Source organism: Carcharodon carcharias, chromosome 30 (genome assembly GCF_017639515.1).
Source record: "Carcharodon carcharias isolate sCarCar2 chromosome 30, sCarCar2.pri, whole genome shotgun sequence".
Lineage (NCBI taxonomy): Eukaryota > Metazoa > Chordata > Chondrichthyes > Lamniformes > Lamnidae > Carcharodon > Carcharodon carcharias.
Window position 1 is genome coordinate 18932902 of NC_054496.1, and position 27037 is coordinate 18959938.

Here is a 27037-nt window from a genome sequence, read left to right on the forward strand (position 1 = left end):
TTTATCTCTTGGCTTGAGCACGGCTAATTTATAGGCATTGAAAGTACACCTGTTGTGTTTCACAAATTGATGTAAGGCCTGTTAAGGACTTTGTATTGAAATAGTTGTACCAGAGCTACCTGGTGGTGATATTTAGAATAAGCTTTAGATATTAATATGTAGATCTGAGAATGGGATTTTGTGCTTATTTGAGAAAGGGAAGAGATTTCGCAAACAAGTTTGCAATAAGTTGGCATCACTGTATAGGATTCATCCAACAGTAATGAGCGTCCTACCAAGGATGCACCAATTACTCAACCACCCTACCCTTTATGACTTGTAGAAGCATTATCAGGAGCAGCCTTTGACGCCTGCAGTTCATGGGGTTCTGAATTTTAAACAGAAGCTGGAGTTTCTCATGAGCTACGGTAAATCCCACCTGGAATTTGGTTTATAACCTCACCAGACATGGACCAGTTCACTATTCAGCTAGAATACTCAACCTCCTTTGGGTTTCGGAGTACCATTCATTCTGTGACTGATGGCAGATGCCATGTTATTGGTTGTAGTTGCGTGCCTTGGTGCAACTATTGGTGATTGTACCTTCTCCCACGCACTTTCCCTCTGTTCAGGATACAGTTGTTCTGAAAGCAAATGCTGTAAGTGAATTGTGGTTGGGGATCCTTGGGCTTTCTCCAGATGTTGGAGAGATGTTAGATAGTACCCATTCTTAGGAATGAGTGCTATCACCAGGGAATGATGGAACTAGCCGTAAGCCAGTGCCAAATTTAATGTCTCATTCCATACATGGTGTAACTGATGTTCTTGCCATTTTCGTAAGACCAGATCCATAGGTAAGTATATTTCCAGATGGATATGAAGACTATTTTCTGGGATGTGCGGGATCTCAATCTCTCTGCATTGATTCATTACAGATTCCCAATTTTGTAGCCATTATGGATATTACAGCAAATTTCTTGAGCAGAGGTGAGGTACACCCTCAAGAATGAATTCTCCATTTAGATTTCACAAGTATCATTATCAAAAATGACATTCTCTGTGCATAGAACTGATGGGGGTACCTTGTGTGGCAGCAGTCAGAAGTAATCGTCAAAAGTGTTTTTATGAGAATGTTCTGTTAGACTGACCTCCAGTTGTTCCTTGAGGTCAAACACAGGGGATAATGCTAAATTGCGCCAGGAGTCAACTTTTTATGCTATCTATGCATTCTGTGTGTTACTGTTTATTTCAGCAAAGGTGCATTGATAAAACCTAGTTTCAAGATAAAATTCAAGAATTTCCCACATCAAATCAGTGATGCTCTGAAGCATTGCCAGCCTGTTTATGTGGAGGATAAGTGAGTTTCAAGACGGTTGAATTCCTTGTCTTTAGATTTTGGGCTTCTTCTTTAAATTTTAATGTAATACTTAGGTAGCTCTTGTTCTTTTACCTACTGCCTTTCTTATTGGAGACATTTGAAATTCACAATTGTCCCTTTGTTGTGCATGCTGGCAGTATTCAGCCACTTGTCAAGAACTAAATAGTGGGAGTCTGAAAGAGACCATTGAAAAGCTTCAGTGAGAAAACTCCCTTGAAGCATCGACCTTGAGGTCTCCATTGGATGATGAATCAGATTTTGATGTTTATAAAATTGCTGAGCTACAGGGGCTGAGAGGAACCCTTCTCGGTTGGTGAATGCAGTCTTTTACCAGAGAGTAGGACATGCTATCAACTAGCAGCAGATTGATCGCCCACATTGGTGTGAAGAAGTCCCCCTTCCTACCTCACCATTGTGATGGAGCTTATGTGTAGCTCCATGCAGATCACCATATTCAATGTACTAGAGATCTCGAATTGTAAGTTGTTAACGTGGGAGAGCCCTGTGCTGTGTGCCACCCTTGCTTGAAGCTTTTAATTTAGGTAAACAGCTATTCCTATTTACCTAGACATGAATTGGTGATAAATACAATCAGCCCAATCCATGAGCAGTTATACTGATCCTGCTATTTTACTTATGACCAGATCCACAAGTAAACAGTGTGTTTTGGTTGGATGTCAACACCCTTGTCCAGGCATTCATCAGAATGGATTTAAAAATGGCTATTGATCAATTGATACTGAATGAAGATTATATCTTCTTTCCTGGGATCTGGGTTTTGAATCTTGATTATTGGCGTGAAAGTCCTCAATTTCGACTTCGTTGCTGTATGGGTCCTAAGTTGATGATTTAGCTTTGTCCGTATTACAGACCGTACAGTTTGTACTTTATTAACACTAAAGTGGTAAGCTTGCTCTGGAGGCTGCAAGATTGGCTAGTGTAGGAAATGGAAATGCCACACACAAAAGGTGGCTTTTACATCTAATTTTAATGTGTTTATGACTGCTACTACCGCTAGGTGACATGAGAAACTTGGTGGGTAATCCATTTGTTGTCGGTGATGTCCGCCATTTTAATTTCAAATTCACCTCACCATTTCCTTCCTCTAAGGTCAATTTTCTTTTTTTCTTTTGTTTTGATAGCGGTTGATCAGCCTAGCAAGGACGTCTGCTGCGAATTCTGTGGTGAATACTTTGAGAATCGCAAGGGGCTTTCGAGTCACGCCAGGTCACACCTGAGGCAGTTTGGAGTGACAGAGTGGACTGTGAATGGTTCGCCAATTGATACGCTGAAGGAGCTGATGAAGAGGAAAGGGAAGCCTGAGCCACTTGGTCATGAGCCAATGCCACGGGAGCTACAGCAAGAGGCTGAAAACTACCTGTATGAGGAAAAACCCATTTCCAAGCCGTTCGGGCAGCTCGTCAAATCATCTGCCAAGGAGATGCAGCATAAGCATCTGACACCTCCAGCAAGAAAAGTGTTAACCTACACACCCAACAGCCAACATCCAACTGGGTCGCCACTGGGGAAGAAGATACCAATGGGTTTCGTGTCAACTGCACCACTAAAGAAACCCATGTTAGATGAAAGAAATCTGACACCAGAATTTAAACCCAGCTATACTCCAGAATCGGGCTTGTTTAAGCCAAAGACCACATGGTCCCCGCAGGAGAAGGTGGCGACGAGTCCAGTAATAGGTAAGTCAGACTACTTTGAATACTCTTGCCTTGTCTTTGCCCTCACAATGCTGCACGTTTAACTCCAAACAGTAGGCCACTGGACACGCAACTCTTTGTACCTCTGGCACTGCTGCTCAGCAGCTGATTGCAAGAAAATTTTCAGGGACACTCAAGCCTCTCTTTGTTTTATGTTTCTCTTCCCTGTGGTGTGGTGTAAATGCTTGCCGTTTCTTCTCTGCATCTTCCGAGCCACACAGCTGAAGTTGTGGACCGCATTGTGTGGGGAATCCTGCTGCAAGTCATGGTGCAGTGCATTGCAAATGCCATACACTGCAAATGCCATGCTTTCACCAGGGTTTTACTGTTAGAAATCGCTGTAGCTCCTGGCCCTGTTAGTAAGGAATTTGGAAGATTCACGGTTACCCAATTTCTTTTCTCCCCCCACCAAATCTGCTTGCAGGATGTGGATACTCAGATGGGGCTCAGATATTGTACATCCCAGTTGCCCTGAGAAAGTGTAAGCTGCCAAAAAGGCAGTTGCATGACTCGCTTGCTAAACCATTTCAGAAAGCATTGAGTCAATGTAATGTGAGACTAGAATCAAGTGTGAGCCAAACCAGGTTGGATGGCAGGATTCCTGCTAGGAAGAACAGTTCCTTTCTTTATTACAAAAAAGTATTCTTCTAAAATAATTACAATTTGTGTTCTTTTTGTTTTAATTGAGTTGCTAAGAGCCAGTGATCAGATTGCTGAAACAATCTTCTCCTCCCATCCACTTCATGGATTGTTTTCTTGCTGTTCAGTTCCTTCCCAAAACAATATTTTAAAAATTAAATTCATTCTTACAAGAGACAAAATTGACATTGATGCTATGGTTTTCTGCAACACTCTGTATACTGCACACTGGCATGGTCACATAGTGAAACTCAGCTCGGGTAATGCAGAAGGAAAGGACAGCAGCAAAAGCTGCTTTACACAGCTTCCCAGGAGAGAAGATTTATTGTACAGTTGAAAGGATACTGATATATCAAGAAGGTGAATTTGCCTGAACTTCTTAACTCATTAGTAATGAGACAAATAACTTCACAAGGTTCGCTATTCTCAAAGTATTACTCACTTCTGTTTTTTTAAAAAAAATTATTGGCTCATAATGGGCTCCAAATCTGTCACATCTAGTATTTCATTGCTAACTTGGACCTTCCACTTCAATATCTTCAAACTCGGGGAGAAGTTTTGAATTTTATTGAGTTTCAGCATTGTTTGCTCAATTCTGCTTCATTCTTAACTTTAGAAATATGCAGGAGGGGCAAAAACGCAATCTGATCTGCTGAGAAATAATCCCATTAAAATTTATCAAGCCTTTTGATTTGTAATGGTGCCACTGCCCTTCTCTTTTAGGGGTGGGTGGGGGTTGAAGCTACAGACATCTCGCAAGTATTCTTGTGAAAGTGTTCACTCTTCTACATTTTCTAATTGTACTGATGAGTGTTCAAAGCCGACGGAAGAAATAAATGAAACTTCCCTTGCGTAAGGATGTGGAATAAAGCACAAATCTTTAAATAATTACCGTTGTGAAAAGGCACTTCTTGTTTTATCTGTTTTTTTTTTCCAGTTTCTCTCTTTGTCTCCTTAAGGCACTAACTCTTGCTGGGTTACAGGTCTGTGGGTGGGAGCAGTCCTCTGAGTGCATTCTTCATATGGAGATCCCTAAACTATCTACAGATTTTACCATGGATGGCATCGCAACAGAACCCAATCTTGACCTCGCATGCATACTTTCCAGTACAGGTCATTGTATAGTGAGCAAAAGCGGGAATCCTAGCTGGCTTTCTTATTGTTCCCCTTACAAGGCCTCATCTCACTTGTAGTGCTCCCACTGCTCCCCTGGCTGAGATCAGCTAACTCAACTCCGAGACGATTCCTGTTTGCTACTGCACCGGCCATTTCCTTTGCTCACCAGACATATGGCAGAGCCCAAACTGAAATCTATTTTAGCGCACCTCTCTGCAAGTTCTGGCATTGTCTCCAGGGACTTTTTTCAATGAAGTAGAGGAAAGTGTTGAGATCCAGTAGTGTTCAAAAGTGCAGAGGCTTTGATGAGTTATGGGGAAAAAGCTACTTCCACTGATAACGTTGGGGACTGCGGGGGTGGGGGGGGTGGGGGTGCAGAAATTTAAGGTCATCACCAAAAGTGCAGTGGGTGAGGTTAGAATCTTTTTATCCACAGAAGGTTGTTAGGAGGTGAAATACCATCCCAGAAACAGTGGGGTAAGCAGAATCCATAGTAGCTTTGAAAAGGAAAGCTGATAATTACTTGAAAAAGAAAAAAATGACAAAGCTAAGGAAAAGAACAGAAGAGTGGAACTAAGTTGCTAAATATTTATGTGCTGGCATGGCCTCAATGGCCTGACTGGCACCCTTCTGTGCTGTAAAATGTTTAACTCAGCAAGCGCAGAGAAAATCACAGTCTTTACCATCAAGACTGTTGAACATTAACTTGACTTGAACAGACGGCTGCACCACTAAACAGCCGGAGTCACATTAACACGTTGATTTGTGTCCTGGTCTCTTCCCTGCAGCCACAGATACTTGCTGCGAATTGTGCGGCCACTACTTTGAAAACCGGAAAGCTTTAGCCAGCCATGCCAGAGCCCATCTCAGACAGTTCGGGGTGACTGAATGGCACATCAACGGCTCGCCGATAGACACCCTGAGGGAATGGATCCGCCAGAAGCCCAACATTGGCACGGGTGCTTCCCTGAACTGTGTGCAGGACCGCCCTCTTCCAAAACCCATCAAAAACAATATCAAATCTGTGGTTAAGGAGCTGTCGGGGGAGCTGTGTTCTCTGCCAGGGGGTAAGACGGTGAAGTTGGAGCCAATGCAGCCCAAAACAGTAGAGCTGGGGTTTCCGGCCTCACCGGTACAGAAGAATCCAGAGACAGAAAAAATGCCTCCGACAGAGTGCTACATCCCCACAGATCTGAGCCAAGGCAGCATAACTGAGTGCACCCCGAGCTCCTCTATGCCATCTGAGGACGATGAGCCACATCCAAAGAAAAAGAGAAGTAAGTTTGTATTCGGTATTTGAGCAAATATTTTATAGAATTTAAAAACGGGAAAAAAAATTGGTCACTTGTTTCTGTGCAGTGTTCTCATCTTAAAGCAGTAGGTTGATTAGGACAGACTAACTGTTCAGATTTGACCTACCACTTTAAGAGCCAGTTCCTGTGAAGCCCTTCCTTTTAGGTTTAGCCAATATGTATAGGTTTCTTTTAAAAAAAAGTACATCAAATTTATTTTTTTAAAAAAAAAAAGGCTTCTCTCTGCCAAAAGCATACAAGACTAGCTATGAGGAGGGCTTAGTATGAGAGCTCCTGTTTAATTTCCAGTAACACTTGACCTATCATGATCATCATGGTAGCATCTGGTCCTTATTTAAACCATCATTGCAGTTGAATGATATCTCAATGTTGGATGGGGATGAGGAAGTAAGGATTGAAAGATTATTCTCTAGTTGTTAGCCATTGATGTCAATCAGTCATATCCTTTAAAGGAATACATATTTGTCCCTACATAAATCCTGACAGGTTAGTACAGTTACATATTTCCCCAAAATATTTATAGCAATAACATTTCTATAGTGTTGTCAATAATTATAAATCACTAGAAAATAGAGTAACATTTCTTCTCTGGACAGCAAATTCAAGAGAATTTCTTATTTAAACTGTCCTTGTTTTGTATTAGGCTGTGCCATAACAAGGCAATGGTAAATGCTGAGCTGCTCAAATCCCAAAGGGAGACTTGAAACAACTGCCACAACTATTTTGCAATTTGTTAATTTATTTCGAGATGCGTGCCTTGAATTCAGTACTAAGCCCACCAAGTCTTAGAGGGTTTTTAGAAAACTAAGTTAAATATTTATTAATGAAAGAAATAATTATAAGCACATACACAGGCCCACAAATTACTACCATGATAACTCCTAGCTCCCTTGATTAATCTAACTCCCAGTTACACCTCCGTTAAGGCAACAGCAAAAACAAAATAGATTTTAACAGACCCAGGCAAAGTAACACAATACCCTGAACAGTCGAATTCAAGGCACAGAGGCTAGAGCTTTTCAGACTTGTTTTAGATCTTAAAATTCCTGTTCTTACACACAGCCTTCTCTCCTTCATACATATTTTCCCCTTTGTATGCAAGTTCCCATTGTTTCATTATGTCTTCGGACCTTACATCTCTAATAATAAAAATCTATCATAGTACTAATTTTACCAGTAATCTTTGGGAAAAATAAACACACTGTTTCTTAACTTCTTCTGGCTAGGTATAGCATTTCACCCCCACTTTTGAATTCAAGCTGCTCTGGTTTATTTAAAATACATATTTTCCCTTTACACTTCACATTCTAAAACTTCACCCATGTTTACCTATTTAGCATTTCAAACCTAGTTTCTCTTCTTACATCAAAGCCTTCAGCTGTCTTTAATTCAATTAAATCCCACACACATACCCCACTATTACTTTACAATAAGTTCCACTAACATTATGAAAATTGTTACATCTTCCTGACATCCCCCTCCTTATTTAAAAAAGTGAACCATCATAATTTAAAAAGACGGCTTCATTTTTTCGACCCATCTTACATTACCTCCTATACTTATTACACTACCAGATGCATGCATCTTGGTGTCAACAGAAATCATTCCAGTCTAGTGTCCAGGTTTTAAGTGTCCAATTTTCTCTTTAAGCTTCAAACTCTTGATAATGCATCTGCAATCAGGTTTTCTCGTCCAGCCACAGGTATAATTTGTAGATTAATGGTTGCAGTAATAAACTCCATCTGAATAGCCTTTCACTTTTGTCTCAAAATTTGTCCAGAAACTTTTTAAAGGATTGTGGTTTGTGTAAACAATTGTTTCTGATGAATTGTTTGCCACATAAATTTCAAAATGCTGCAATGCTAATACCAAACCCAACGTCTCCTTTTCGAACATTGGATATCTTCTCTGTTGTACATTCAACTTCCCTGAAAAATACCCAACCAGTTTCTCAATTCCAGTATCATCATCATTTAACAGCACAGACCCAATGCCTATGTCACTTGTGTCAACGGCCAACTTAAATTGCTTGGCATAATTGGTTACTGCCAAAACAAGTGTCATAGTCAATACAGTTTTGAAATTTTCAGAGGTCTTCTGACACTCCTGTGTCCATTGAAACTTCTTGTTCTTTTTTAATAGTTCAATTAATGGAGCAACCACACTGCTAAAATTTGGGACAAATTTTCGGTAAAACCCACTCGTGCCCAGAAACCTCAACTTCTCGTTTTGTTGTAGGAGTGGGGAAATCCACGATAGCCTTGACTTTCACATCTCTCTGAGCTACCTTACCATGTCCAATGTTATGGCCTAGATACATAACTCGCACTTTTGCAAATTCACCTTTAGACAAGTTCATCGCCTACCCAGCGAAGCCCACATCCTGTTAATGAATTAAAAAAATCGGTTTAAATAATTCCTCCAGATGTTGTAAAGGCTCCTCCCACGTTTGACTGAAAATTATCAAGCTGTCAATACACACAGCACAATTGCTCAACTCTGCAATTACTTTGTTTGTCAGTCTTTGAAATGTTGCAGATGCATTTTTCAAATCAAATTGTGTGACTTAAAACTGACATAGTCCATCTGGCGTCACAAAAGCCGATGTCTCCTTTGCTCTCTCTGATAACGGTACTTGCCAATACCCTCTTAGCAAGTCAATCTTTGTGATAAATTTTGATTGTCTCACTTTCTCAATGCAATTTTTCAACCTTGATATAGGATATGAATCCACTTTTGTCACTGCATTCATCTTTCGAATGTCCACACACAGTCTTTGTATTCCGTCCGGTTTTGGTACCAGCACAATAGGTGAACTCCTGTTACTGCAACTAGACTCAATGATGTCATTTTGAAGTATGAATTCGATTTCTTACTATACTTGTGATAACTTTGCCAGATTTACTTCATAAGGATGTTGCCTTATCGAGGATAAAACTTCTACACATACATGATGTATAGCTAAATTTGTCCTCCAGCTTATTCCCACAAATAGCTTTTTGTGACTGAAATAGCTTCCCCACATCACTTTGACACTTGGCTGGAAGGTAATTCAATATTACATTTAAATTTTCAAGTACCCCCTCGTTATCCAATTTGATTAGAGGAAAATCAATTTCAGAATCCTGCATTTCTACCTCTTTCTTTTTACCTACCACCACTAACACATCCTTTTGGTCCTCTCCCCTGTTGAAGTACTTTTTAAACATATTTATATGACACACCCTCTGCTTCTTTCTTCTATCTGGAGTATTTATTAAATAATTTACTTCACTCAGTTTCTTTTCAATCCTGTTAGGCCCACTAAACCTTGCCTTTAACAAGCCACCCAGCACTGGTAACAGAACAAGCACTTTCTCCCCAGCAACAAAACTGAGTTGTAGCTTTCCTGTCTGCCTTCACTTTCATCACTTGCTGTGATATCTTTAAATGTTCCCTTGCCAACTCAGATGCTGTGTCCAATCTCTCTCTGAAGTTTGATGCATGATGCATAATCCAGGCAAGTAGTTTGTGAATAATGACTCACGAATTTCTCATGAATCAATTTCAGTGGCCCCCTTAGTCATGACCATAAACTTATTCAAAAGGACTCAAACCAGTCCTTGCAATAGGAGCATCCCTAATAGCAAATAACAAGAATGGAATTCTCCAATCCAATCCTGTGGATAATCCTGACTATACACCCTCATCATAACTTTTGGAGGCTGATGCCATCTTTCCAAAGCCCTTGTGACACAGGATGATAAGCTGTTGATGTAAACTGTTTTATCCCCAGGCCGGTCATTATTTCCTTAAACAGTTGTGACATAAAATTTGAACCCTGATCTGATTGTATTTCCTTTGGTAAACCATATCTTGTAAAAGAAAAACTTAGTTAACTCTTCCACAGTTTTCTTTGTTGTAATATTTCTCAAAAGTATTGCTTCAGGAAATCTTGTAAACCTATCCATTATTGTCAGTAAGTACTAATTTCCACTTTTAGTCTTAGACTGGGATCCTACACAATTAATCAAATCCCTAGTAAAAGGTTCTTCAAATGCTGGAATTGGAATTAAAGTCACAAGGGGCTTAATCACTGCTTGTGGTTTCCCTATCACCTCACATGTGTGACATGTTCTACAGAATTTGACTACATCAGTATGCAATCCAGGCCAATAAAAATGTTTTTGTGCTTTCGCCTGTGTCTTTCTAATTCCTAAATGACCCCCCATTTGAATTTCATGAGCTATCCTCAGAATCTTATTTCTATATCCAAATGGTGTTACAATCTGATGCACTTCCCTCCAGCTTTCATTTGCTGAAACATGATCCGGACTCTATTTTCATTAGGACATTACCCTTAAGGTGATAACGTTCTGCAGTGCACTTTGCCTCTGTTTCTGAGTAAGCTGTTTGATATAGCTGTCTTATTTGTGAATCCTTTTTCTGTAACACTACTAACTACCTTGAGTTAAACACTTTAGCTAAATTGTTTTCCAGTCTTTCTTCCTGAACAATGTTATCGAAAACAGTGCCAGCTAATTGGACTTACACACCTTCTCCCTGCCTTTGAACTTCCTGTTCTTCTTGTTTCAACCTATGAGCCTGTAATCTTGTTATCACATAACCTGGAAACAATCCACAGTGCTCTCTCTGCAACACTTCTATTGAAAGCGCTCCTACAGGCTGTTCAACTACCATAGACATCACCCACATCTGGGACCCAGCTATACCATTACCCAAAATTAAATTGAACCTCAGCAATGAGCAATTTTTCCACTATTCCAGCAATCACATCACCTTTGTTCCACTTACTCTTTAAATTTACCTTCCACCATGGAATAGGTTTAGCATCTCTATGAACCCCACTTATTATCCCCTGTTCCTGCAATACTCTCTCTGAACAACAAGTATCGCTATCCCAACAACATTAAGGATTGGCTAGCCCCTGTGTCTCTCAAAATTTAACATCTTTACCTACTCCCTGTACACAAGGAAAGACTTTCCCTTCATGTAGAAAATCTTTAAACATTTCTGCAATCTGATCCTCAGAATTCTCTTGGGTAACTTGTGAACTCGTTCCCACTTCTTTACCTGTCACTGATCCTTCATGTTTTACCTGTACACAAACCACTAGTTTTTCCTGTGTCTGAACCTTAGAACCCATGATACTTTTACTTCCAGAACTTTTCTGCATCCAATAATCCCAACAGATCTTCCCTGCAATTTCCAATGCACTGACATAGTGTGTCCAACTTTATTACAATGAAAACACCTCAATTTTCAAGCGTCACCTCTACCTGCAGCACCTTCCTTTTTATTCTGAGAAAAAACTTCCTGGGAATTTCCACTTGCTCCTTCTCTTCCCAGACAACCCACCTTCCTTTCACCTTCCCACTTTCTATCCTTCTCTGATTTAAAAGGGCGACAAAAAAAGGTTTAGCTCTAGGAACTAACTCATAATCATCAGCTATCTCTGCTGCTTGTCTTACCGTTTTAACCCTCTGTTCCTCCACACGAGTTCTCACTACCGAAGAATTGAAGCTTTAAATTCTTCCAAAAGATTTACTTCTCTAAATGCTACATCATCATCTCTATCTTTACTGCCCATATCCACCGGTCAAAATTACTTTATTTTACTCTTTCAAGCTCAATATAAGTTTACCCAAGCTGTTTTCTCATACTCCAAAATTTCTGTCTGTATGCCTCAGGAACCAACTCTGATACACTCAAAATATCCTTTTTACAACGTCATAGTTCATCCACATTTCTTCTGACAGTGAAGCATAAACCTCATGTCCTCTGCCCACAAACCTGGATTGTAACAACAATGTCCAGTTTTCCTGTGGCCATTTCATCTGTTTAGCCATCTTCCCAAATGAAATAAAGAATGTTTCAACATTTCTTTCCTCAAACTTCGGAAGAGCTTGTACAAATTTAGACATCTCCCCACTGGATTTTAGGTTAAAGGTTTTCTCATCATCAGAACTTTCCTCAGCACCTGATGTCTCCTTTTTAAAATCTAGCTTCTTAAGCCAGTACTCTCTGTCCCTTTCCTTCATTCTCTCTTACACTGCTAACTTTTCCCCTCTGGAGATCAAGTTTTCACATTTCAATTTTTTGAAATAATCTCTCTTCTTCCCTTTTTCTGCTGCCTCTAGTTCCAGTTTTTTTCATTTCCAATTCCTTTTCATTTGCCTCCAATTCAAGTTTTCTGAGTTACTTTGCTTGTTCAAATTCAGGCCTTTTCATTTCTAAATGAAGTCTCACTACCTCCAGCTGGGACTCACTAGTGTCAGGTATCACTTCAACTTTAAATGCAGTGCTATCATTTCAACTTCAACTATGTCTGTTTTCTTTGCCCCTACAGGTAACCTCAACTGCAACTTAGACTATAAGACATAGGAGCAGAAATTAGGCCATTCAGCCCATCGAGTCTGCTCCGCCATTCAATCATGGCTGATAAGTTTCTCAACCCCATTCTCCCACCTTCTCCCCACTTGTCCACCAACTCATGTTAACTTACCCTTGGATACTTTTTGTAACCCAATCAGAGTTGTATCTTCTATTTCCAAACAAATTTTAGCCATGGATACAGCCGTTTTTGCAGTCTGACCACTTCAAAAATACCTCACACCAATTCCTGAATTCAAAGTGCTTCTCGTACGCGTAACATTAAGATTCACCAACTCCAAACCAATCCAGGAATTTCAAAAGTAAAAGCAAAATACTGCGGATGCTGGAAATCTGAAACAAAAACACAAAATGCTGAAAAAACTCAGCAGGTCTGACAGCATCTGTGGAGATAGAAGCAGAGTTAACATTTCGAGTCTGTATGACTTTTGTTCAGAGCTAAAGAGAAGCAGAAATGTGATAATTTATTCTGTTTAAGGGGGTTGAGCAGGTGAAGCTGGATGGGGGCAAAAGAGAGATTGACAAAGATGTCATGAACAAAAGGACAAAGTGAGTATTAATGGTAGTGGTAAGTGCTAAAAAAGGTGCTGATAGTGGCATTAAGGTAAGAAAGCAAAATGTGATAATAGCAGAACAAGGGGAAGCACTGAAAGAACAACATGGAATAAGTAATAGCTGGCCCTTTTGGGAGTGGAGGGAGGGGGCAGGGGGAAAAAGGGATAAAAAGTGAGATGAAGAAGAGGGGATAAAACAATGAATAAAACTAAACAAAAATAAGTAGTTAAAAATAAAAATAAAAGGGGTGAAGATGGAGGAAAGAGTTCATGGTCTGAAGTTGTTGAACTCAGTGTTAATTCCGGAAAGCTGTAAAGTGCCTAGTCAGAAGATGAGGTGCTGTTCCTCCAGTTTGCATTTGGCTTCACTGGAACATTGCAGCAGGCCAAGGACGGGCATAGGCTGAGAGTAGGGTGGTGTGTTGAAATGGCAAGCAACAGAAAGGTCTGGGTCATGCTTGTGGACAGACTGAAGGTGTTTGGCAAAGTGGTCACCCAATCTGTGTTTGGTCTCCCCAGTGTAGGGGAGATGGCATTGGGAGCAATGAATGCAGTAGACATTCGCCTCCTTGCCCCTTCCCCCTCCCCCCACCCCCAAAAGGGCCATTTGTTACTTGTTCCATGTTGTTCTTTCACCGAGTGCTTCCCCTTGTTCTGCTATTATCACATTCTGCTTTATTTTTATGCCACTATCAGCACCTTTTTTTAGCCCTTACAACTACCATTAACATTCCCTCTGTCCTTTTGTTCATGACAACTTTGTCAATCTTCTTTGCCCCCATCCAGCTTCACCTGCTCCACCCCCCTTACACAGGATAAATTTAATCACATTTCTACTCTTTAGCTCTGAAGAAGGGTCGTACAGTCTTGAAATGTTAACTCTGTTTCTCTCTCCACAGATGCTTTCACACCTGCTGAGTTTTTCCAGCATTTTCTGTTTTTGTTCCAGGAATTTCAAATATATCCCATACGCCCCCAATTTTGTTATGGCACAGCCAGTGGTAAATGCTGAGCAGCTCAAACCCCAAAGAGAAACTTGAAACAACTGCTACAATTTGTGTATTTTTGCAATTTGTATGTTTATTTTGAGATATGTGCCTTGAATTCAGTAGTAATAAGTCAACCAAGTCTTAGAGGATTTTTAGAAAACTAGATTAAACATTTATTAATGAAATAAATAATTTTAAGCACATACATAGGTCTATAAATTACTACCATGAGAACTCCTAGCTCCCCTGATTAATCTAACTCCCAGCTACACCTCCATTAAGGCAACAGCAAAAACAAAATAGATTTTAACCCAGGCAAAGTATATACAATACCCTGAACAGTCGAATTCAAAGTGACAGCAATTTGGGCACAGAGTCTAGAGGCTTTTCACACTTGTTTTGGATCTTAAAATTCCTATCCTTACACACTGCCTTCTCTCCTTTATACATATTTTCCCCTTTGAATGCAAATTTCCATTGTTTCACTATGTCTTTGGACTTTACCTCTGTAATAATAAAAATCTAGCATAGTATTAATTTTACCAGCAATATTGGGGAAAAATAAACACGCTGTTAACTTCTTCTGGCTAGGTGTAGCATTTCACCCCCTCTTTTTAATTCAAGCTACTCTGACTTATTTAAAAATGCATATATTCCCTTTACAACTCACATTCTAAAACTTCACCCATGTTTACCCATGTTTTCTCTTACATCAAAGCCATCAGACCAGCTGTCTTTAATTCAGTTAAGTCCCATGCACGAGCGCACACACACACACACACACACACAGACCCATAGACGCAGACTCCACTATTACTCTACAATAAATTCCAATAATATTGAAAATTATAATATCTTCCTGACAGCCTCCAACGTTTAATCTCTTTTAACAAGAAGAGCTCATTGCATAATATCCCAAAATAGCAATCAGTATTTCAGAGTTTCATTTTGTACTTTCCTTAGTAATTGTTAGTCAGAATCTCTGACTAGTTGTGCGTGCACCTTTGAGCACAGCGTAACTCCGCTCTTTAAGGTAACCTATTGATTTGGAATTTTTCTGGAACCAGGACTTACAAATCCTTTCCATTTCCCCATGTTCTTCAACTTTTTTGCAGCATTGTTCTGTTTCCTTTCTCCTAGGTCGGAAGACGGAGGAGGGATGGGGATTTTTCACCACCTGTCAGTGGATCAGAGAAAGTATGCTTTAGAATCATAGAATTTTGTAGCACAGAAAGGGGCCATTTGGTCCATTCTACTTTTGCTGGCCATCAAAGAGCTTTAATTGCAGTCGTCCCCAGTTTTCTGATAATAGTTTGTTTAAACAAAATTTGAAGTTTTCTTGTATTATTTTTGTAATAGCACCGCTTTTGCAGTGCTCCCAATTAATCTTGGGACATAGATGGTGATTCGATATCAGCCTAAAACCCTAAATCCTCTAAGATAAGTTTTATTCCCCTAGCTGTTTTAAGGTCTTTTTCTTCCCTCCCATGTTCTGCCTTGAAGATAATGACTCAGTCTGGGGTATAATTCCTGACCATCAGCAGTATTGTAGTACTTTGTGGATTTTAATAGGGCATGTGGTTATCTGCTAGCAAAGCCTTGACTCTATCCTTATAATAACCACAGGCACAGGGTCACTGAATAGTGAGAGCCCTTCCTTTTCATTTTCCTCCTTTCCCCAACCCTTTCAATGAAGACTTGAACATTAAGAACAGTTTTAAAGCACTGTGTTTAGAGTACAGATGGACTCAATTTAGCTCAGGAGAAAAGTGAAAGCAGTTATCTTTATCTCAGGGTGCCAAACCGTGAATTGATCCTGAATAAAGATACGCATTTATATTGCGCCTTTCATGGCCACCAGATGTCTCAAAAAGCATTATCTGAATATCTGAGTAGGTAGCTGAAGCACCCAACTGCTTTTAGTCAATCTTGCCCAACTTTTGATATCTGAAATTTTTGTTTTCTGTCCAAACAATACCCCTCCTGTAATAACCCACAGCAGTGCATGTGTGCTGTTCTCCATGCACATCATAGCTTGTGATGATTGCATCACTGTCAATGAAACTAGAGCCGTGACACACAGGCATCAAAATGTCACCAAAAACATTAAATAACTCGTTCCCCTCCCTGAGCCACCAGACTACCCAGCTCATGCTCCCCTCCCCGCCTCCTCCTCTCCCCCTTCACAAAAAGTACTTAAATTGCAGGTATGCAGGAGTTAGTGATGGGCTGCAACTCTGCTCTGGGTTCAGATGGCAATTCCAGTTTCAATGTTGGATTTATCATTTGAATCCTACAGTGGGATTATTGCCAGTCATGTTTCCCCTGATTTTAACTGCACATTACAAGCCTAAGTACTTTGCGATCGTAATTATCTATAGCCATCAGTTTAAAGTTAGTTTTCCTTAGGATGCTTTACCAATAAATACTTGCCATTTCCACAGGATGATGGTGAAATGAAGAAGAATTACCTTATGGTAACTCTTGTAAACTGAAATTATTTAGGTCAGTAAGAAATAGATTATCATGAGAGCATACCAGAAACCAGCTAAAGTACAGTCAGCCAGTAACAACTACTGCCAGCTCTTCAGACAGAATGGAGTGGCATTAAAATATCACGTCTGACCACACCACTTTGATTAAAATGTGTTAACAGACTTGACCAAGGATTGTTATAATTGCATTGTTCTTGTTAAAACACATGCAACAGTGCCCTTTTATGTGTAGTAGACTGTTTCAAATTTTAGGATTTTCACTGTTCAGACAGGAAAATATTGCCAGTATTTGTGACATCTGTAATATTAGTATCGCAATAGTAAAACTGTATTTTCAGTTTATCAAGGCACACAACCAGGGAATTTAACCCATTTTTTTCTTGGGGCGAGTGAGGATAGGTTTGGACTTGACTGCAACGCATACAAATAACCCATTAATCACACCGTCCACTTCATATGTTGAATGGCTGTTTGAGCAAGGAAATAGAAGAGCTGGTGAAATTCTAATTTTTTTCTGTTAATTTTTTTCTTGGGACGTGGGCGTCACTGGCTAGGCCAGCATTTATTGCCCGCCTTTAATTGCCCTTGAGAAGGTGGTGGTGATTTGCCGCCTCGAACCTTTGCAGTCCATATGGCCTAAGTACACCCACAGTGCTGTTAGGAAGGGAGTTCAGGTTATTGATACAATTTATGTAATTGATGTAAATTTTGTGTCAAGCTTTTCCCTTTTACTTTCTGAAACATCCCTGTGAAGCCCTTTGGAACATCTGATACTTTAAATGTGCTATATAAAATGGTAGTTGTTGTTAAAGAACGTAAGGGTAGACCAGGCAGCATTCCAAGAAATTATGGCTGATCTATATCCCAGCTCCTTCCACCAACTTGGTTCTATGCCCCTTAATGTCCTTGGTTAGCAGAATCTGTCAATCTAAAATTTAAAATTCATCCAGCTAGCATGCACTGCTTTTTATGGGAGAAAGTTCATACTTCTACTTTTATGTGGAGAAATGTGGAGGCCCCAGCACAAATTCTCTTAACTTCTCTCTGGACTGACCTAGATCTTATTTTAAGCATCTGTCCTTGTTGTAGACTCCCCTATGAGTGGAAGCATTTTCTCTATCTACCCTATCGATTCCATTCAAAATCCTAAAACCTTTCTATATTCCTGAGAATACAAGCCTAGTTTATATAATCTCTCTTAATTTATGCTTGGAGCCCTGGTAATGTTCTGGTGAATTTGCACCACACTCCTTCCAAGCTAGCTTATCCTTTCTAAGGTGCAGTGCCCAGTAAGCAGGACTTCATGGTTCCTCTGAGCTGCGCGACTATACAGCAAGTGAAAAGTTCCCACGCAGGCTGTGTACAAGCCAGCCCCTTTAAGTTACAGCTTGTGCATGGCTGTGCAGAAAAATGTAAATTGTCTGCGCGTTAAAGAAAAAAAATTTGAGGCTATGTATAACTGCAACAAAACTTCGTCCCCTTAACAGTCTAAGCCCTCTAAATATGAGGACTAACAATCCGTTAGTCTTGTAGATTTTCCGTACCTGACCACTTCATATTATTGATCTGTTTGAGTGGACCCCTAACTCGCTTTGGCTTTCCACGGTTCCTAACTTACACCATTTAAAAGTACCCAGATCGCTCCTTTTTTTATCCATAATGGATAACCTCACTCTTAGCTATGATGAAATCCATTTGGCACAGTTTTGCTCACTCAATCATTGTCACTTTGAAATTTTATGTTCCCATATAGGCCCACTTAGTTGCTGTCTTACTGTCATCAGCAAACTTGGATATGTGCTATCAAAGTCATTAAGAAATATAGTAAATGGTAAATTCTTGTGGGATGCTGCTAGTCATTTCCTTCCAATTTGAGGACATATCCATTGTCCCTACACTGTTTTCTACCACCTAACCAGTCTCCTAACCAGATCAATAATTTGCCACCTGGAAGCCTGTATAAACTACATCAGTAGACATTCCCATGACTAGTTCAGCTATTTCCTCAAAACATTCATTGATAATCATTAGGCATATGCTATTATTTACTAATCCAAGTTGGTGGTTTCTAATCAGTTCCAATTTCTCTAAGCACCCTGGCATTTTGTCCTTAAATAGGGAATATATAACTTAACCAACAAAAGATGTTCGACTGACCCTTCTACGATTTACTGGTTCCTCTCCCTCACCCTTCTTGAATAATGATTAAGACATTAACTATTTGATGGGCAGTGAGAGCTCACAGGTACTTTGCTCCACTGATTCTTCATGTGGGATCCTGGATGATCAGCATCAGGAGGCAGGGAGGGAAGCAGCGTTACAGCTGTACCCAGTGCTTTGTGTGTACACACACTTTATTGGCTGCTGAATAGTAATCAGGAGCAGGAACCTTATCCTTTGTTTCACCCTCCTCCCTGACTCAAAATGTGAGGGCAATACTGCCAGTTGGAGCATCTGGACCTCCTCCCTGCTTGATTTTAGCTAATCCATTCGCAGACCTGGGAATTGAACCTAGCACTTTCCTGGTTTATTTACCTCTTGAAAAGCCCTTACTGGTGGGTGGGGTTGGGGGGGGACACTTCTGTGGCAGTTTTGAGAAAACTTTCTTATTTGTGGACAGAATTGATATCATCCAGTCACAGGTGGTACCTGTGTGTCATTGTGATTCTGAGATAGAACACACGAGTATTTTACTACCCTGGTCCCACTGCAGCCTCTTCAGGAACCCTTGGGGATGGGGGAGCATGGGGGCAGATGTAGCACTTATCTGTTTTGAAATGCCCCAATAATTTTGGTACAGTAAAGTGCCGCCATTCGCGACCTCTGCTTTTGCGAATTTGTTTATCCGTGCAAAAGTGTTTGTACGTCTAATCGCCTATCACAGCCCAAATCTTCGCCCTGTGGTATTGGTCCTGAAATACCTTAAGAAACTGGAAAGAGGTTCATTTTTAACATACCTGCTTATCATCTCCAAGGGATTACACATGAGGGAAAGGGCCTAAAAGTAGGGGTTTGACTTCCTAGATACTGTAGTCAATGCTTGAATTTGAAAACAACAGTATAGACTGGTCTGGGGCGGGTTGGGGCGGGGTGGTGGGGGGGGAGGGCGTGGTGATGATGTGCAGTCAGCTGGTGAGTTACTCCATAGATGAATGGAGGTTTTAGTTTGCAGGTTTTAATTTGTTGGAACAGAAATTAGTAGGAATTCAGTGCACAGGGGGAAAGGTACTCTAGGTAAGGTTTACTCCAAGAAGTAAAGTGTGCAGGGTGGGGAAGAGATGCTTTTTTTTTCTCTTCTACTCTTTTTCAGCCTCCAATATTTGATTTCCACTTTGGTACAGCAGAAGGAGCAGGTAAACAAGCAACTGGTGTTATTAGTTTTATCAGTAGTGTAAGTACTGTATTGTTTTATCAATATTGTGGAGTTTACTGGCTGTGCCAAAACCTATAGGGAAGTGTAAGCTTTATAATTAATTAGCAATTTATTAATTAACACATTGGAGATGGTAGGGCAGGTGATGTGTTGTGATTACAGGATGTGGGACCTTCTGGATACCGGTGTGGCCCAGGCCAAACACATCTACAGTAAGTGTTTGTGGCTGCAGAAACTTCGGCTCTGAACTATTGAAATGGAGGCCGAGCTGCAGACACTGCAGCATATCAGAGATTTAGTAGTTACCTGACACTTTATTCCAGGAGGTGGTCACACCCCTTACGATGTAGTCTTCTAACTTGGTCAGTGCTCAGGGACAGGAGGGTGAGACTGCAAGCGAGGCAGGTAATGGGACCCAGAGAGCAGGAGTTCAGGAGCTTCAGCCTTTGCAACTGTCATAGGTTTGAGTTTTTACAGTTTGTTTGGATGAGAGTGGGGCTTCAGGGTGATCAGGGCACCATGGTACAAGAAGACATTCAAGCCGGGGGGGAGTTACAAGGAATGTAGTGGTAGTAGGAGACAGTATAGTCAGAGGGCTATACACCATTCTTTGCAGCAAAGCATGAGAGTCCAGGCAGCTGTGTTGCCTGCCTGATGCCAGGATTCAGGACACCTGCTCGGGGTTAAAAGAAACTTGCACTGGGAGGGGGAGGACCCAATCGTGGTCTGTGTTGGTACCAGCAACATAGGCAGGACAAAGGAGGAGGTTTTGCATCATCAGTAGGAGGAGCTAGGGACCAAATTAAGAAGCAGAGCCTCAAAGGTCGTAATCTCTGGGTTATTACCTGAGCCATGTGCAAATTGGCATAGGACGAATCAAATTAGGGAGATGAATGCGTGGCTCAAAGTCTGGTGTGGAAGAAGTGGGTTCCGATTTGTGGGCACTGGCACCAATACTGGGGAAAGTGGGATCTGTACCATTGCGGCGGTCTACACCTGAACTGTGCTGGGACCGGTGTTCCTGCGAGCCGAATAACTATGGAAGCAAAGAGGTTTTTAAACTCAGTAGTGGGGGCAAGGGTACAAATTTGGGAAGATGTGGTAAATCAGAGAGTAGAGACAAGGCAAAAGAGCAAGGTATTATTATGGGAAATGAAAAACAGACAGTGACAGGAAGGGATAGAGAGTACAGATCTTAACAGTAAGTCAGCAGATGAGACTAGATGTTATAAAAAGAATAAAAGGATAAAACTAAAGACTTTGTATCTGAATGCACGAAGCATTTGAAACAAAATAGATGAACTGAGCGCGCACATAGAAATAAATAAGTACAATTTGGTAGCCATTACAGATACATGTTGCGAGCAGACATGGATGGGGAACTGAATATTAAAGGTTATAGGACGTTTAGGAATGACAGGAAGTGAGGACAAAGTGGAGGGGTGGCTCTGTTAGTTGATGGTGGCATTAGCACAATAGAGAGGGATGACTTAAGTTCAGAAAACCAGGATGTGGAAATGGTTTGGGTAGAGATGAAAAATAGTAAAGGCAGGAAGCCACTTGTGGGAGTCGTGTACAGGCCACCTAATAATAACCACATGGTAGAATGGAGCATAGAGGAAGAAATAAAGGGAGCTTGTCAGAAAGGCACAGCGATAATCATGGGAGATTTTAATCTATATTAAGACTGGAAAAGTCAGATGAGCAAAGCTAGCCTAGATGAGGAGTGTATAGAATGGTTCCGGGATAGTTTCTTAGAACAGCATGTTCTGGAGCCAACCAGAGAGCAAGCTGTACTAGACCTGGTATTGTGCAATGAGATGGGATTAATTAATGATTTCATAGTGAAGGCGCCCCTAGGTAGCAGCAACCATAATATGTTTGAATTTTACATTCAGTTTGCAGGCGAGAGGGCAAGACTATGTTTTTAAACTTAAATGAGGGCATGAAAGCAGAGTTGTCTAAAATGAATTGGCAAATTAGGTTAAGGGATAGGGCAATAGAGATGCATGACAAACATTTAAGGCAATAGAATAGATACATTCCAACAAGTAAGAAAGAGTCCAAGCGATGGATACCATCTGTGGTTAACTAAGAAGGCTAAAAATACTATCAAACATAAAGAAAAAGCATAATTGTGCAAAGAAGGCCAGAAGATTCGACAGAATATAAGGAACAGCAAAGGATGACTAAAAGATTAGTAGGGAGAAAAGAGTTAGAGTACATGAGAAAGCTAGCCAGAAATATATTAGCAGATAGTAAGAGTTTCTATAAATACTTTTAAAAGAAATGAGTTAACAAAGTGAGCATTAGTCCTTTAGAAAGTGAGTCTGGAGAATTGATAATGGAAAACAAGGAAATGGCAGATGAAGTGAACAGGTATTTTGAATCAGTCTTCACTATAGAGGATACAAGTAATGGCCCAGAAGCAGCTATAAATCAGGAAATGGAAGGGAGGGAGAAACTTGGGAATGTTACAATCACCAGCGAAGTGGTACTGAGTAAATTGTTGGAACTGTGGCCTGACAAGTGATTGGGTCCTGATGGACTGCATCCTAAAATAAGTGGCTAGTGAGATAGTTGATGCATTGGTTTTAATTTTCTGAAACTCCCTAGATTTGGGGAAGGTCCCATTAGATTGGAAGAGAGCAAATGTAACTCCATTATTCAAAAAAGGAGAAAGACAGAAAGCAGGAAACGATAGGCCAGTTAGTTTAATATCTGTCATGGGGAAAATGTTAGAAGCTATTATTAAAGAAGCTATAGCAGGGCACTTGGATAAGTTCAATGTAATCAGGCAGAGTCAACATGGTTTTGTGAAAGGAAAATAATGTTTAACCAACTTATTGGAGTTCTTTGAGGAAGTAGACATATAAAATTACCAAAAAAAACTGAGGATTGAGAGCAGTTTAGAATTCAGCAAAAGTGGACAAAAAGATTGATCAAGAAGGGAAAAATGGAGTATGAGAATAAACTTGCAGGGAACATAAAGACTGGCTGTAAAAACTTCAATAAATATGTGAAGAGAAAAAGATTAGCAAAAACAAATATAGGTCCCTTACAGTCAGAGACAGGGGAAATTATGAAACAGAAACAAAAATAGCTGCAAAAACTCAGCAGGTCTGACAGCATCTGCGGAGAGGAACACAGATAATGTTTCGAGTCCAGATGACTCTTCAAGGGAAATTATAATGGGGAACAAAGAAATGGCAGAAGAATTGAACATATTTTTGTTCTACCTTCACAAAAGAGGACACAAATAATTTCCCAGAAATGTTAGGGAACCAAGGCTCTGCGAGAAGAAGGAATTGAAGCAAATCAGTATTAGTAAAAAAAATGGTGCTAGAGAAATTCATGGTGTTAAAGGTTGAAAAATCCCCAGGGCCTGATAATCTATATCCCAGAGCATTAAAGAAAGTGGCCCTGGAAATATTGGATGCATTGGCGGTCATCTTCCAAAATTCTATAGACCCTGGAGCAGTTCCTGCAGATTGGAGGGTGGCAAATGTAACCCCACTATCTATAAAAGGAGGGAGAGAAAAAATAGGGAATCAGTCAGCCTAACATCAGTAGTGGGGAAAATACTAGCGTCTATCCTAAAAGACAACGTAACCCAACAGTTGGAAAGCATTAACGGGATTAGACAGTCAGCATAGGTTTATGAAAGGGAAATCATGCTTAACTAATCTACTGGAGTTTTTTGAGGATGTAACTAGTAGAATAGATAAGGGAGAGCCAGTGGATATAGTATATTTGGATTTCAAGAACGCTTTTGATAAGGTCCCATATAAGAGGCTAGTGGGCAAAATTAAAGCACGTGGGATCGGGGGTAATATAATGTAATGGGTTGAGAATTGGTTGACAGACTGGAAACAGAGAGTGGGAATAAATGGGTCTTTTTCCGGATGGCAGGTGGTGACTAGTGGTGTACTGCATGGGCCAGTGCTTGGGCCCCAGCTATTCATGATATATATAAATGACTTGGATGAGGAAACTAAATGCAATATTTCCAAGTTTGCTGATGACACAAAACTGGGCAGAGTTGTGAGGAGGATGCAAGGAGGCTTCAGGGTGATTTAGACAAGTTGTGTGTGTGGGTAAACACATGGCAGATGCAGTACAACGTGCTTAAATGTGAAGTTAAAAGCTTCGGTGTGAAAAACAGAAAGGCAGTATTATTTAAATGGTGATATATTGGAAAATGTGGATGGAAAACTGGTGTCCTTGTACACCAGTCAATGAAAGTAAACAGGCAGGTGCAGCAAGCAATTAGGAAGGCAAATGGTATGTTGGCCTTCATTGCAAGATGATTTGAGTTCAGAAGTAGGGATGTCTTACTGCAGTTATACAAGGCCTTGGTGAGACCACACCTGGAGTATTGTGTGCAGTTTTGGTCTCCCTATCTAAGAAAGGATATACTTGCCATAGAGGGAGTGCAGCGAAGGTTCACTAGGCTGATACCGGGGGTGGCAGGACTGTCATATGAGGAGAGGTTAGTTCGATTGGGCCTGTATTCACTAGATTTAGAAGAATGAAAGGGGATCTGATTGAAACATATAAAATCCTGAAGGGACTTGACAGGGTGGATTTGGAGAGGATGTTTCCTCTTGTGGGAGAATCTGTAACTAGGGGTCACTATTTAAAAATAAGGGGTCATCCATTTAAAACTGAGAAGAGGTGATTTTTTTCTCTTGAGGGTCATTAGTCTTTGGGACACTTTCTGAAAAGGTGGTGGAAGCAAAGTCTTAAATATTTTTAAAGCAGAAGTGGATAGATTCTTGGTAAGCAAGGGGCTGATAGGTTATCAGGGATAGGCAAGATGCAGACTTAAGGTTACCATCAGATCATCTATGATCTTATTAAATAGAGGAGCAGCCTACTTCTGAACTCAAATCATCTTGCAATGAAGACCAACATACCATTTGCCTTCCTAATTGCTTGCTGCACCTGCCTGTTTACTTTCATTGACTGGTGTACAAGGACACCAGTTTTCCATCCACATTTTCCAATATATCACCATTTAAATAATACTGCCTTTCTGTTTTCACACCGAAGCTTTTAACTTCACATTTAAGCACGTTGTACTGCATCTGCCATGTGTTTACCCACACACACAACTTGTCTAAATCACCCTGAAGCCTCCTTGCATCCTCCTGAATGGCCTACAGCTGCTCCTTATTCATATGTTCATATTTGTTTGGATGAAAGGGTTAAAAGTGCATCAGAATTTTTAATGAAGTGTGAATAAGCTCAAAGCCAAGCTGAATAACACGCTGGCACTGCAGAACAATTATATGCTGGATAAAGTTAAAACTCTAATTGCATGTTGTGGCAATATAATTTTTGTTTATGGCTGACTGCGTTCGAGGACATGCTTCTTTTATGTTTGGGGTGTAAATTTGAGGGGTGTCACTGCTGAGTAGAGATAGGTAAAGAGTTGGTGAGGTTTCCACATCTGGAAGAGCAAAGCTGAGATGTACAGTGGGCAAGTAATTTTGCGATGGCTGGAACCTATCTAATTCACTCCCTTTATAAAGTATGTTCACTGACTGAGATTTCCCCCTTTGCGAGAAATTGCAGGAATGTATCCCCCGCAAATGGCAGGACTTTAATGTATGTACATTCAAAGAAGCAAGCTGACTTCACTAGCCCTGTATTATATTTCTTCAAGAGGCAGATTAAAGCACAGATAACACATTTCTAGTTTGTGTGTGTATGATCTTTGCTTGTAATGCTTTAAGTAGAGTCCAGAAAAAGATCACTTGGAAATAAAACTCCATGTCAAATATTTAGACTTGCAGCTTATTTTCCTGGTGTTTTTGTCTCTGGTGCAATGAATGTAGTCTCCATTTTGCCTTCATATAGCCAAATGTAAACATTGAAGATTTAAAAAATACACGCGTAAACAGCTAAAATAAGCATAGTTTGGGAAGAAGCAGATTGGTATCTGAAAGAGATTAAGATTTTGGTCAGAATGCAATGAGGAATACAACTTGAAACGTTGATTTTCTTTTGCGCATCCTGTGTTTTCTGTTACAAAAACAGAAAATGCTGGAAAAATTCAGCGGGTCTGACTATATCTGTCTAACAGCATCTATGGAGAGAGAAACAGAGTTAATGTTTCAAGTCCGTATGACTCTTCAGAGCTAAAGAGAAGTAGAAATCTGATGGACTTTATGCTGTTTAAGGAGCAGCTAAAGCAGGATAGAAAGTCAGCGATAGGTGGAGGCTAAGGGGAGATTGACAAAGATGTCATGGACACAAGACAAAGGGACTGTTAATGGGGGTGGTGAAGACTAAAGAAGGTGCTGATAATGGCATAAAGGTAAGAAAGCAGGATGTGTTAATAGCAGAACAAGGGCCAGCACTCTGAAAGAACAAGTGACAGATGGCCCTTTTGGCGGGGTGGGGGAATGGGGCAGTGTTTGGAGGAAAAACGGATCGAAAAAGGGATCAAAAAACATAAAACAATGAATAATTAAAAATAGGTGAATAAAAATTAAAATTAATTTTACAAAAAGGATGTAAAAAGTGGTGAAGATAGAGGAGAGAGTTCATGGTCTGAAGTTGTGGAGCTCAATGTTACATCTGGAAGGATGTAAAGTGCCTAATTGGAAGATGAGGGTTCCTCCAGTTTGTGTTGGGCTTCACCAGAACATTGCAACAGACCAAGGATGGATATGTGGGCATGAGAGCAGGTTGAAGTGTTGAAATGGCAAGGGAGGTCTGGGTCATGCTTGCAGACTGAGCAAAGGTGTTCTGCAAAGCAGTCACCCAGTCTGCATTTGGTCTCTCCAATGTCGAGGAGACTGCATTGGAAGCAGCAAATGTAGTTGACTAAATTGAAGGAGGTGCAAGTGAAGCGCTGCTTCAACTGAAAGGAGTGTTTGGGCCCTTGGGCGGTGAGGAGGGAGGAAGTAAAGGGGCAGGTGTTACACCTTCTGCAATTGTATAAAAAGGTGCTGTGGGAAGGGGATGAGGAGCTGGGGGTGATGGAGCAGTGGACCAGGGTGTCATGGACGGAACGGTATCTATGGAACGCTGATGGTGAGGAGAAGATGTGTTTGGTGGTGACATCATGCTGGAGTTGGCG

At 40.6% G+C, this 27037-nt stretch overlaps 1 protein-coding gene across 1 annotated transcript in view; it reads left to right on the top strand.

The window, feature by feature from the left end:
* Positions 1 to 27037, top strand: part of si:ch211-194b1.1 — a 148375-nt gene that overhangs the window by 100247 nt on the left and 21091 nt on the right. Inside the window, exons 13-15 of the mRNA XM_041176986.1 lie at positions 2500 to 3054; positions 5616 to 6104; positions 15217 to 15273. Coding sequence (XP_041032920.1) covers positions 2500 to 3054; positions 5616 to 6104; positions 15217 to 15273 — 1101 coding nt within the window. The remainder of the gene's footprint in view (positions 1 to 2499; positions 3055 to 5615; positions 6105 to 15216; positions 15274 to 27037) is intronic.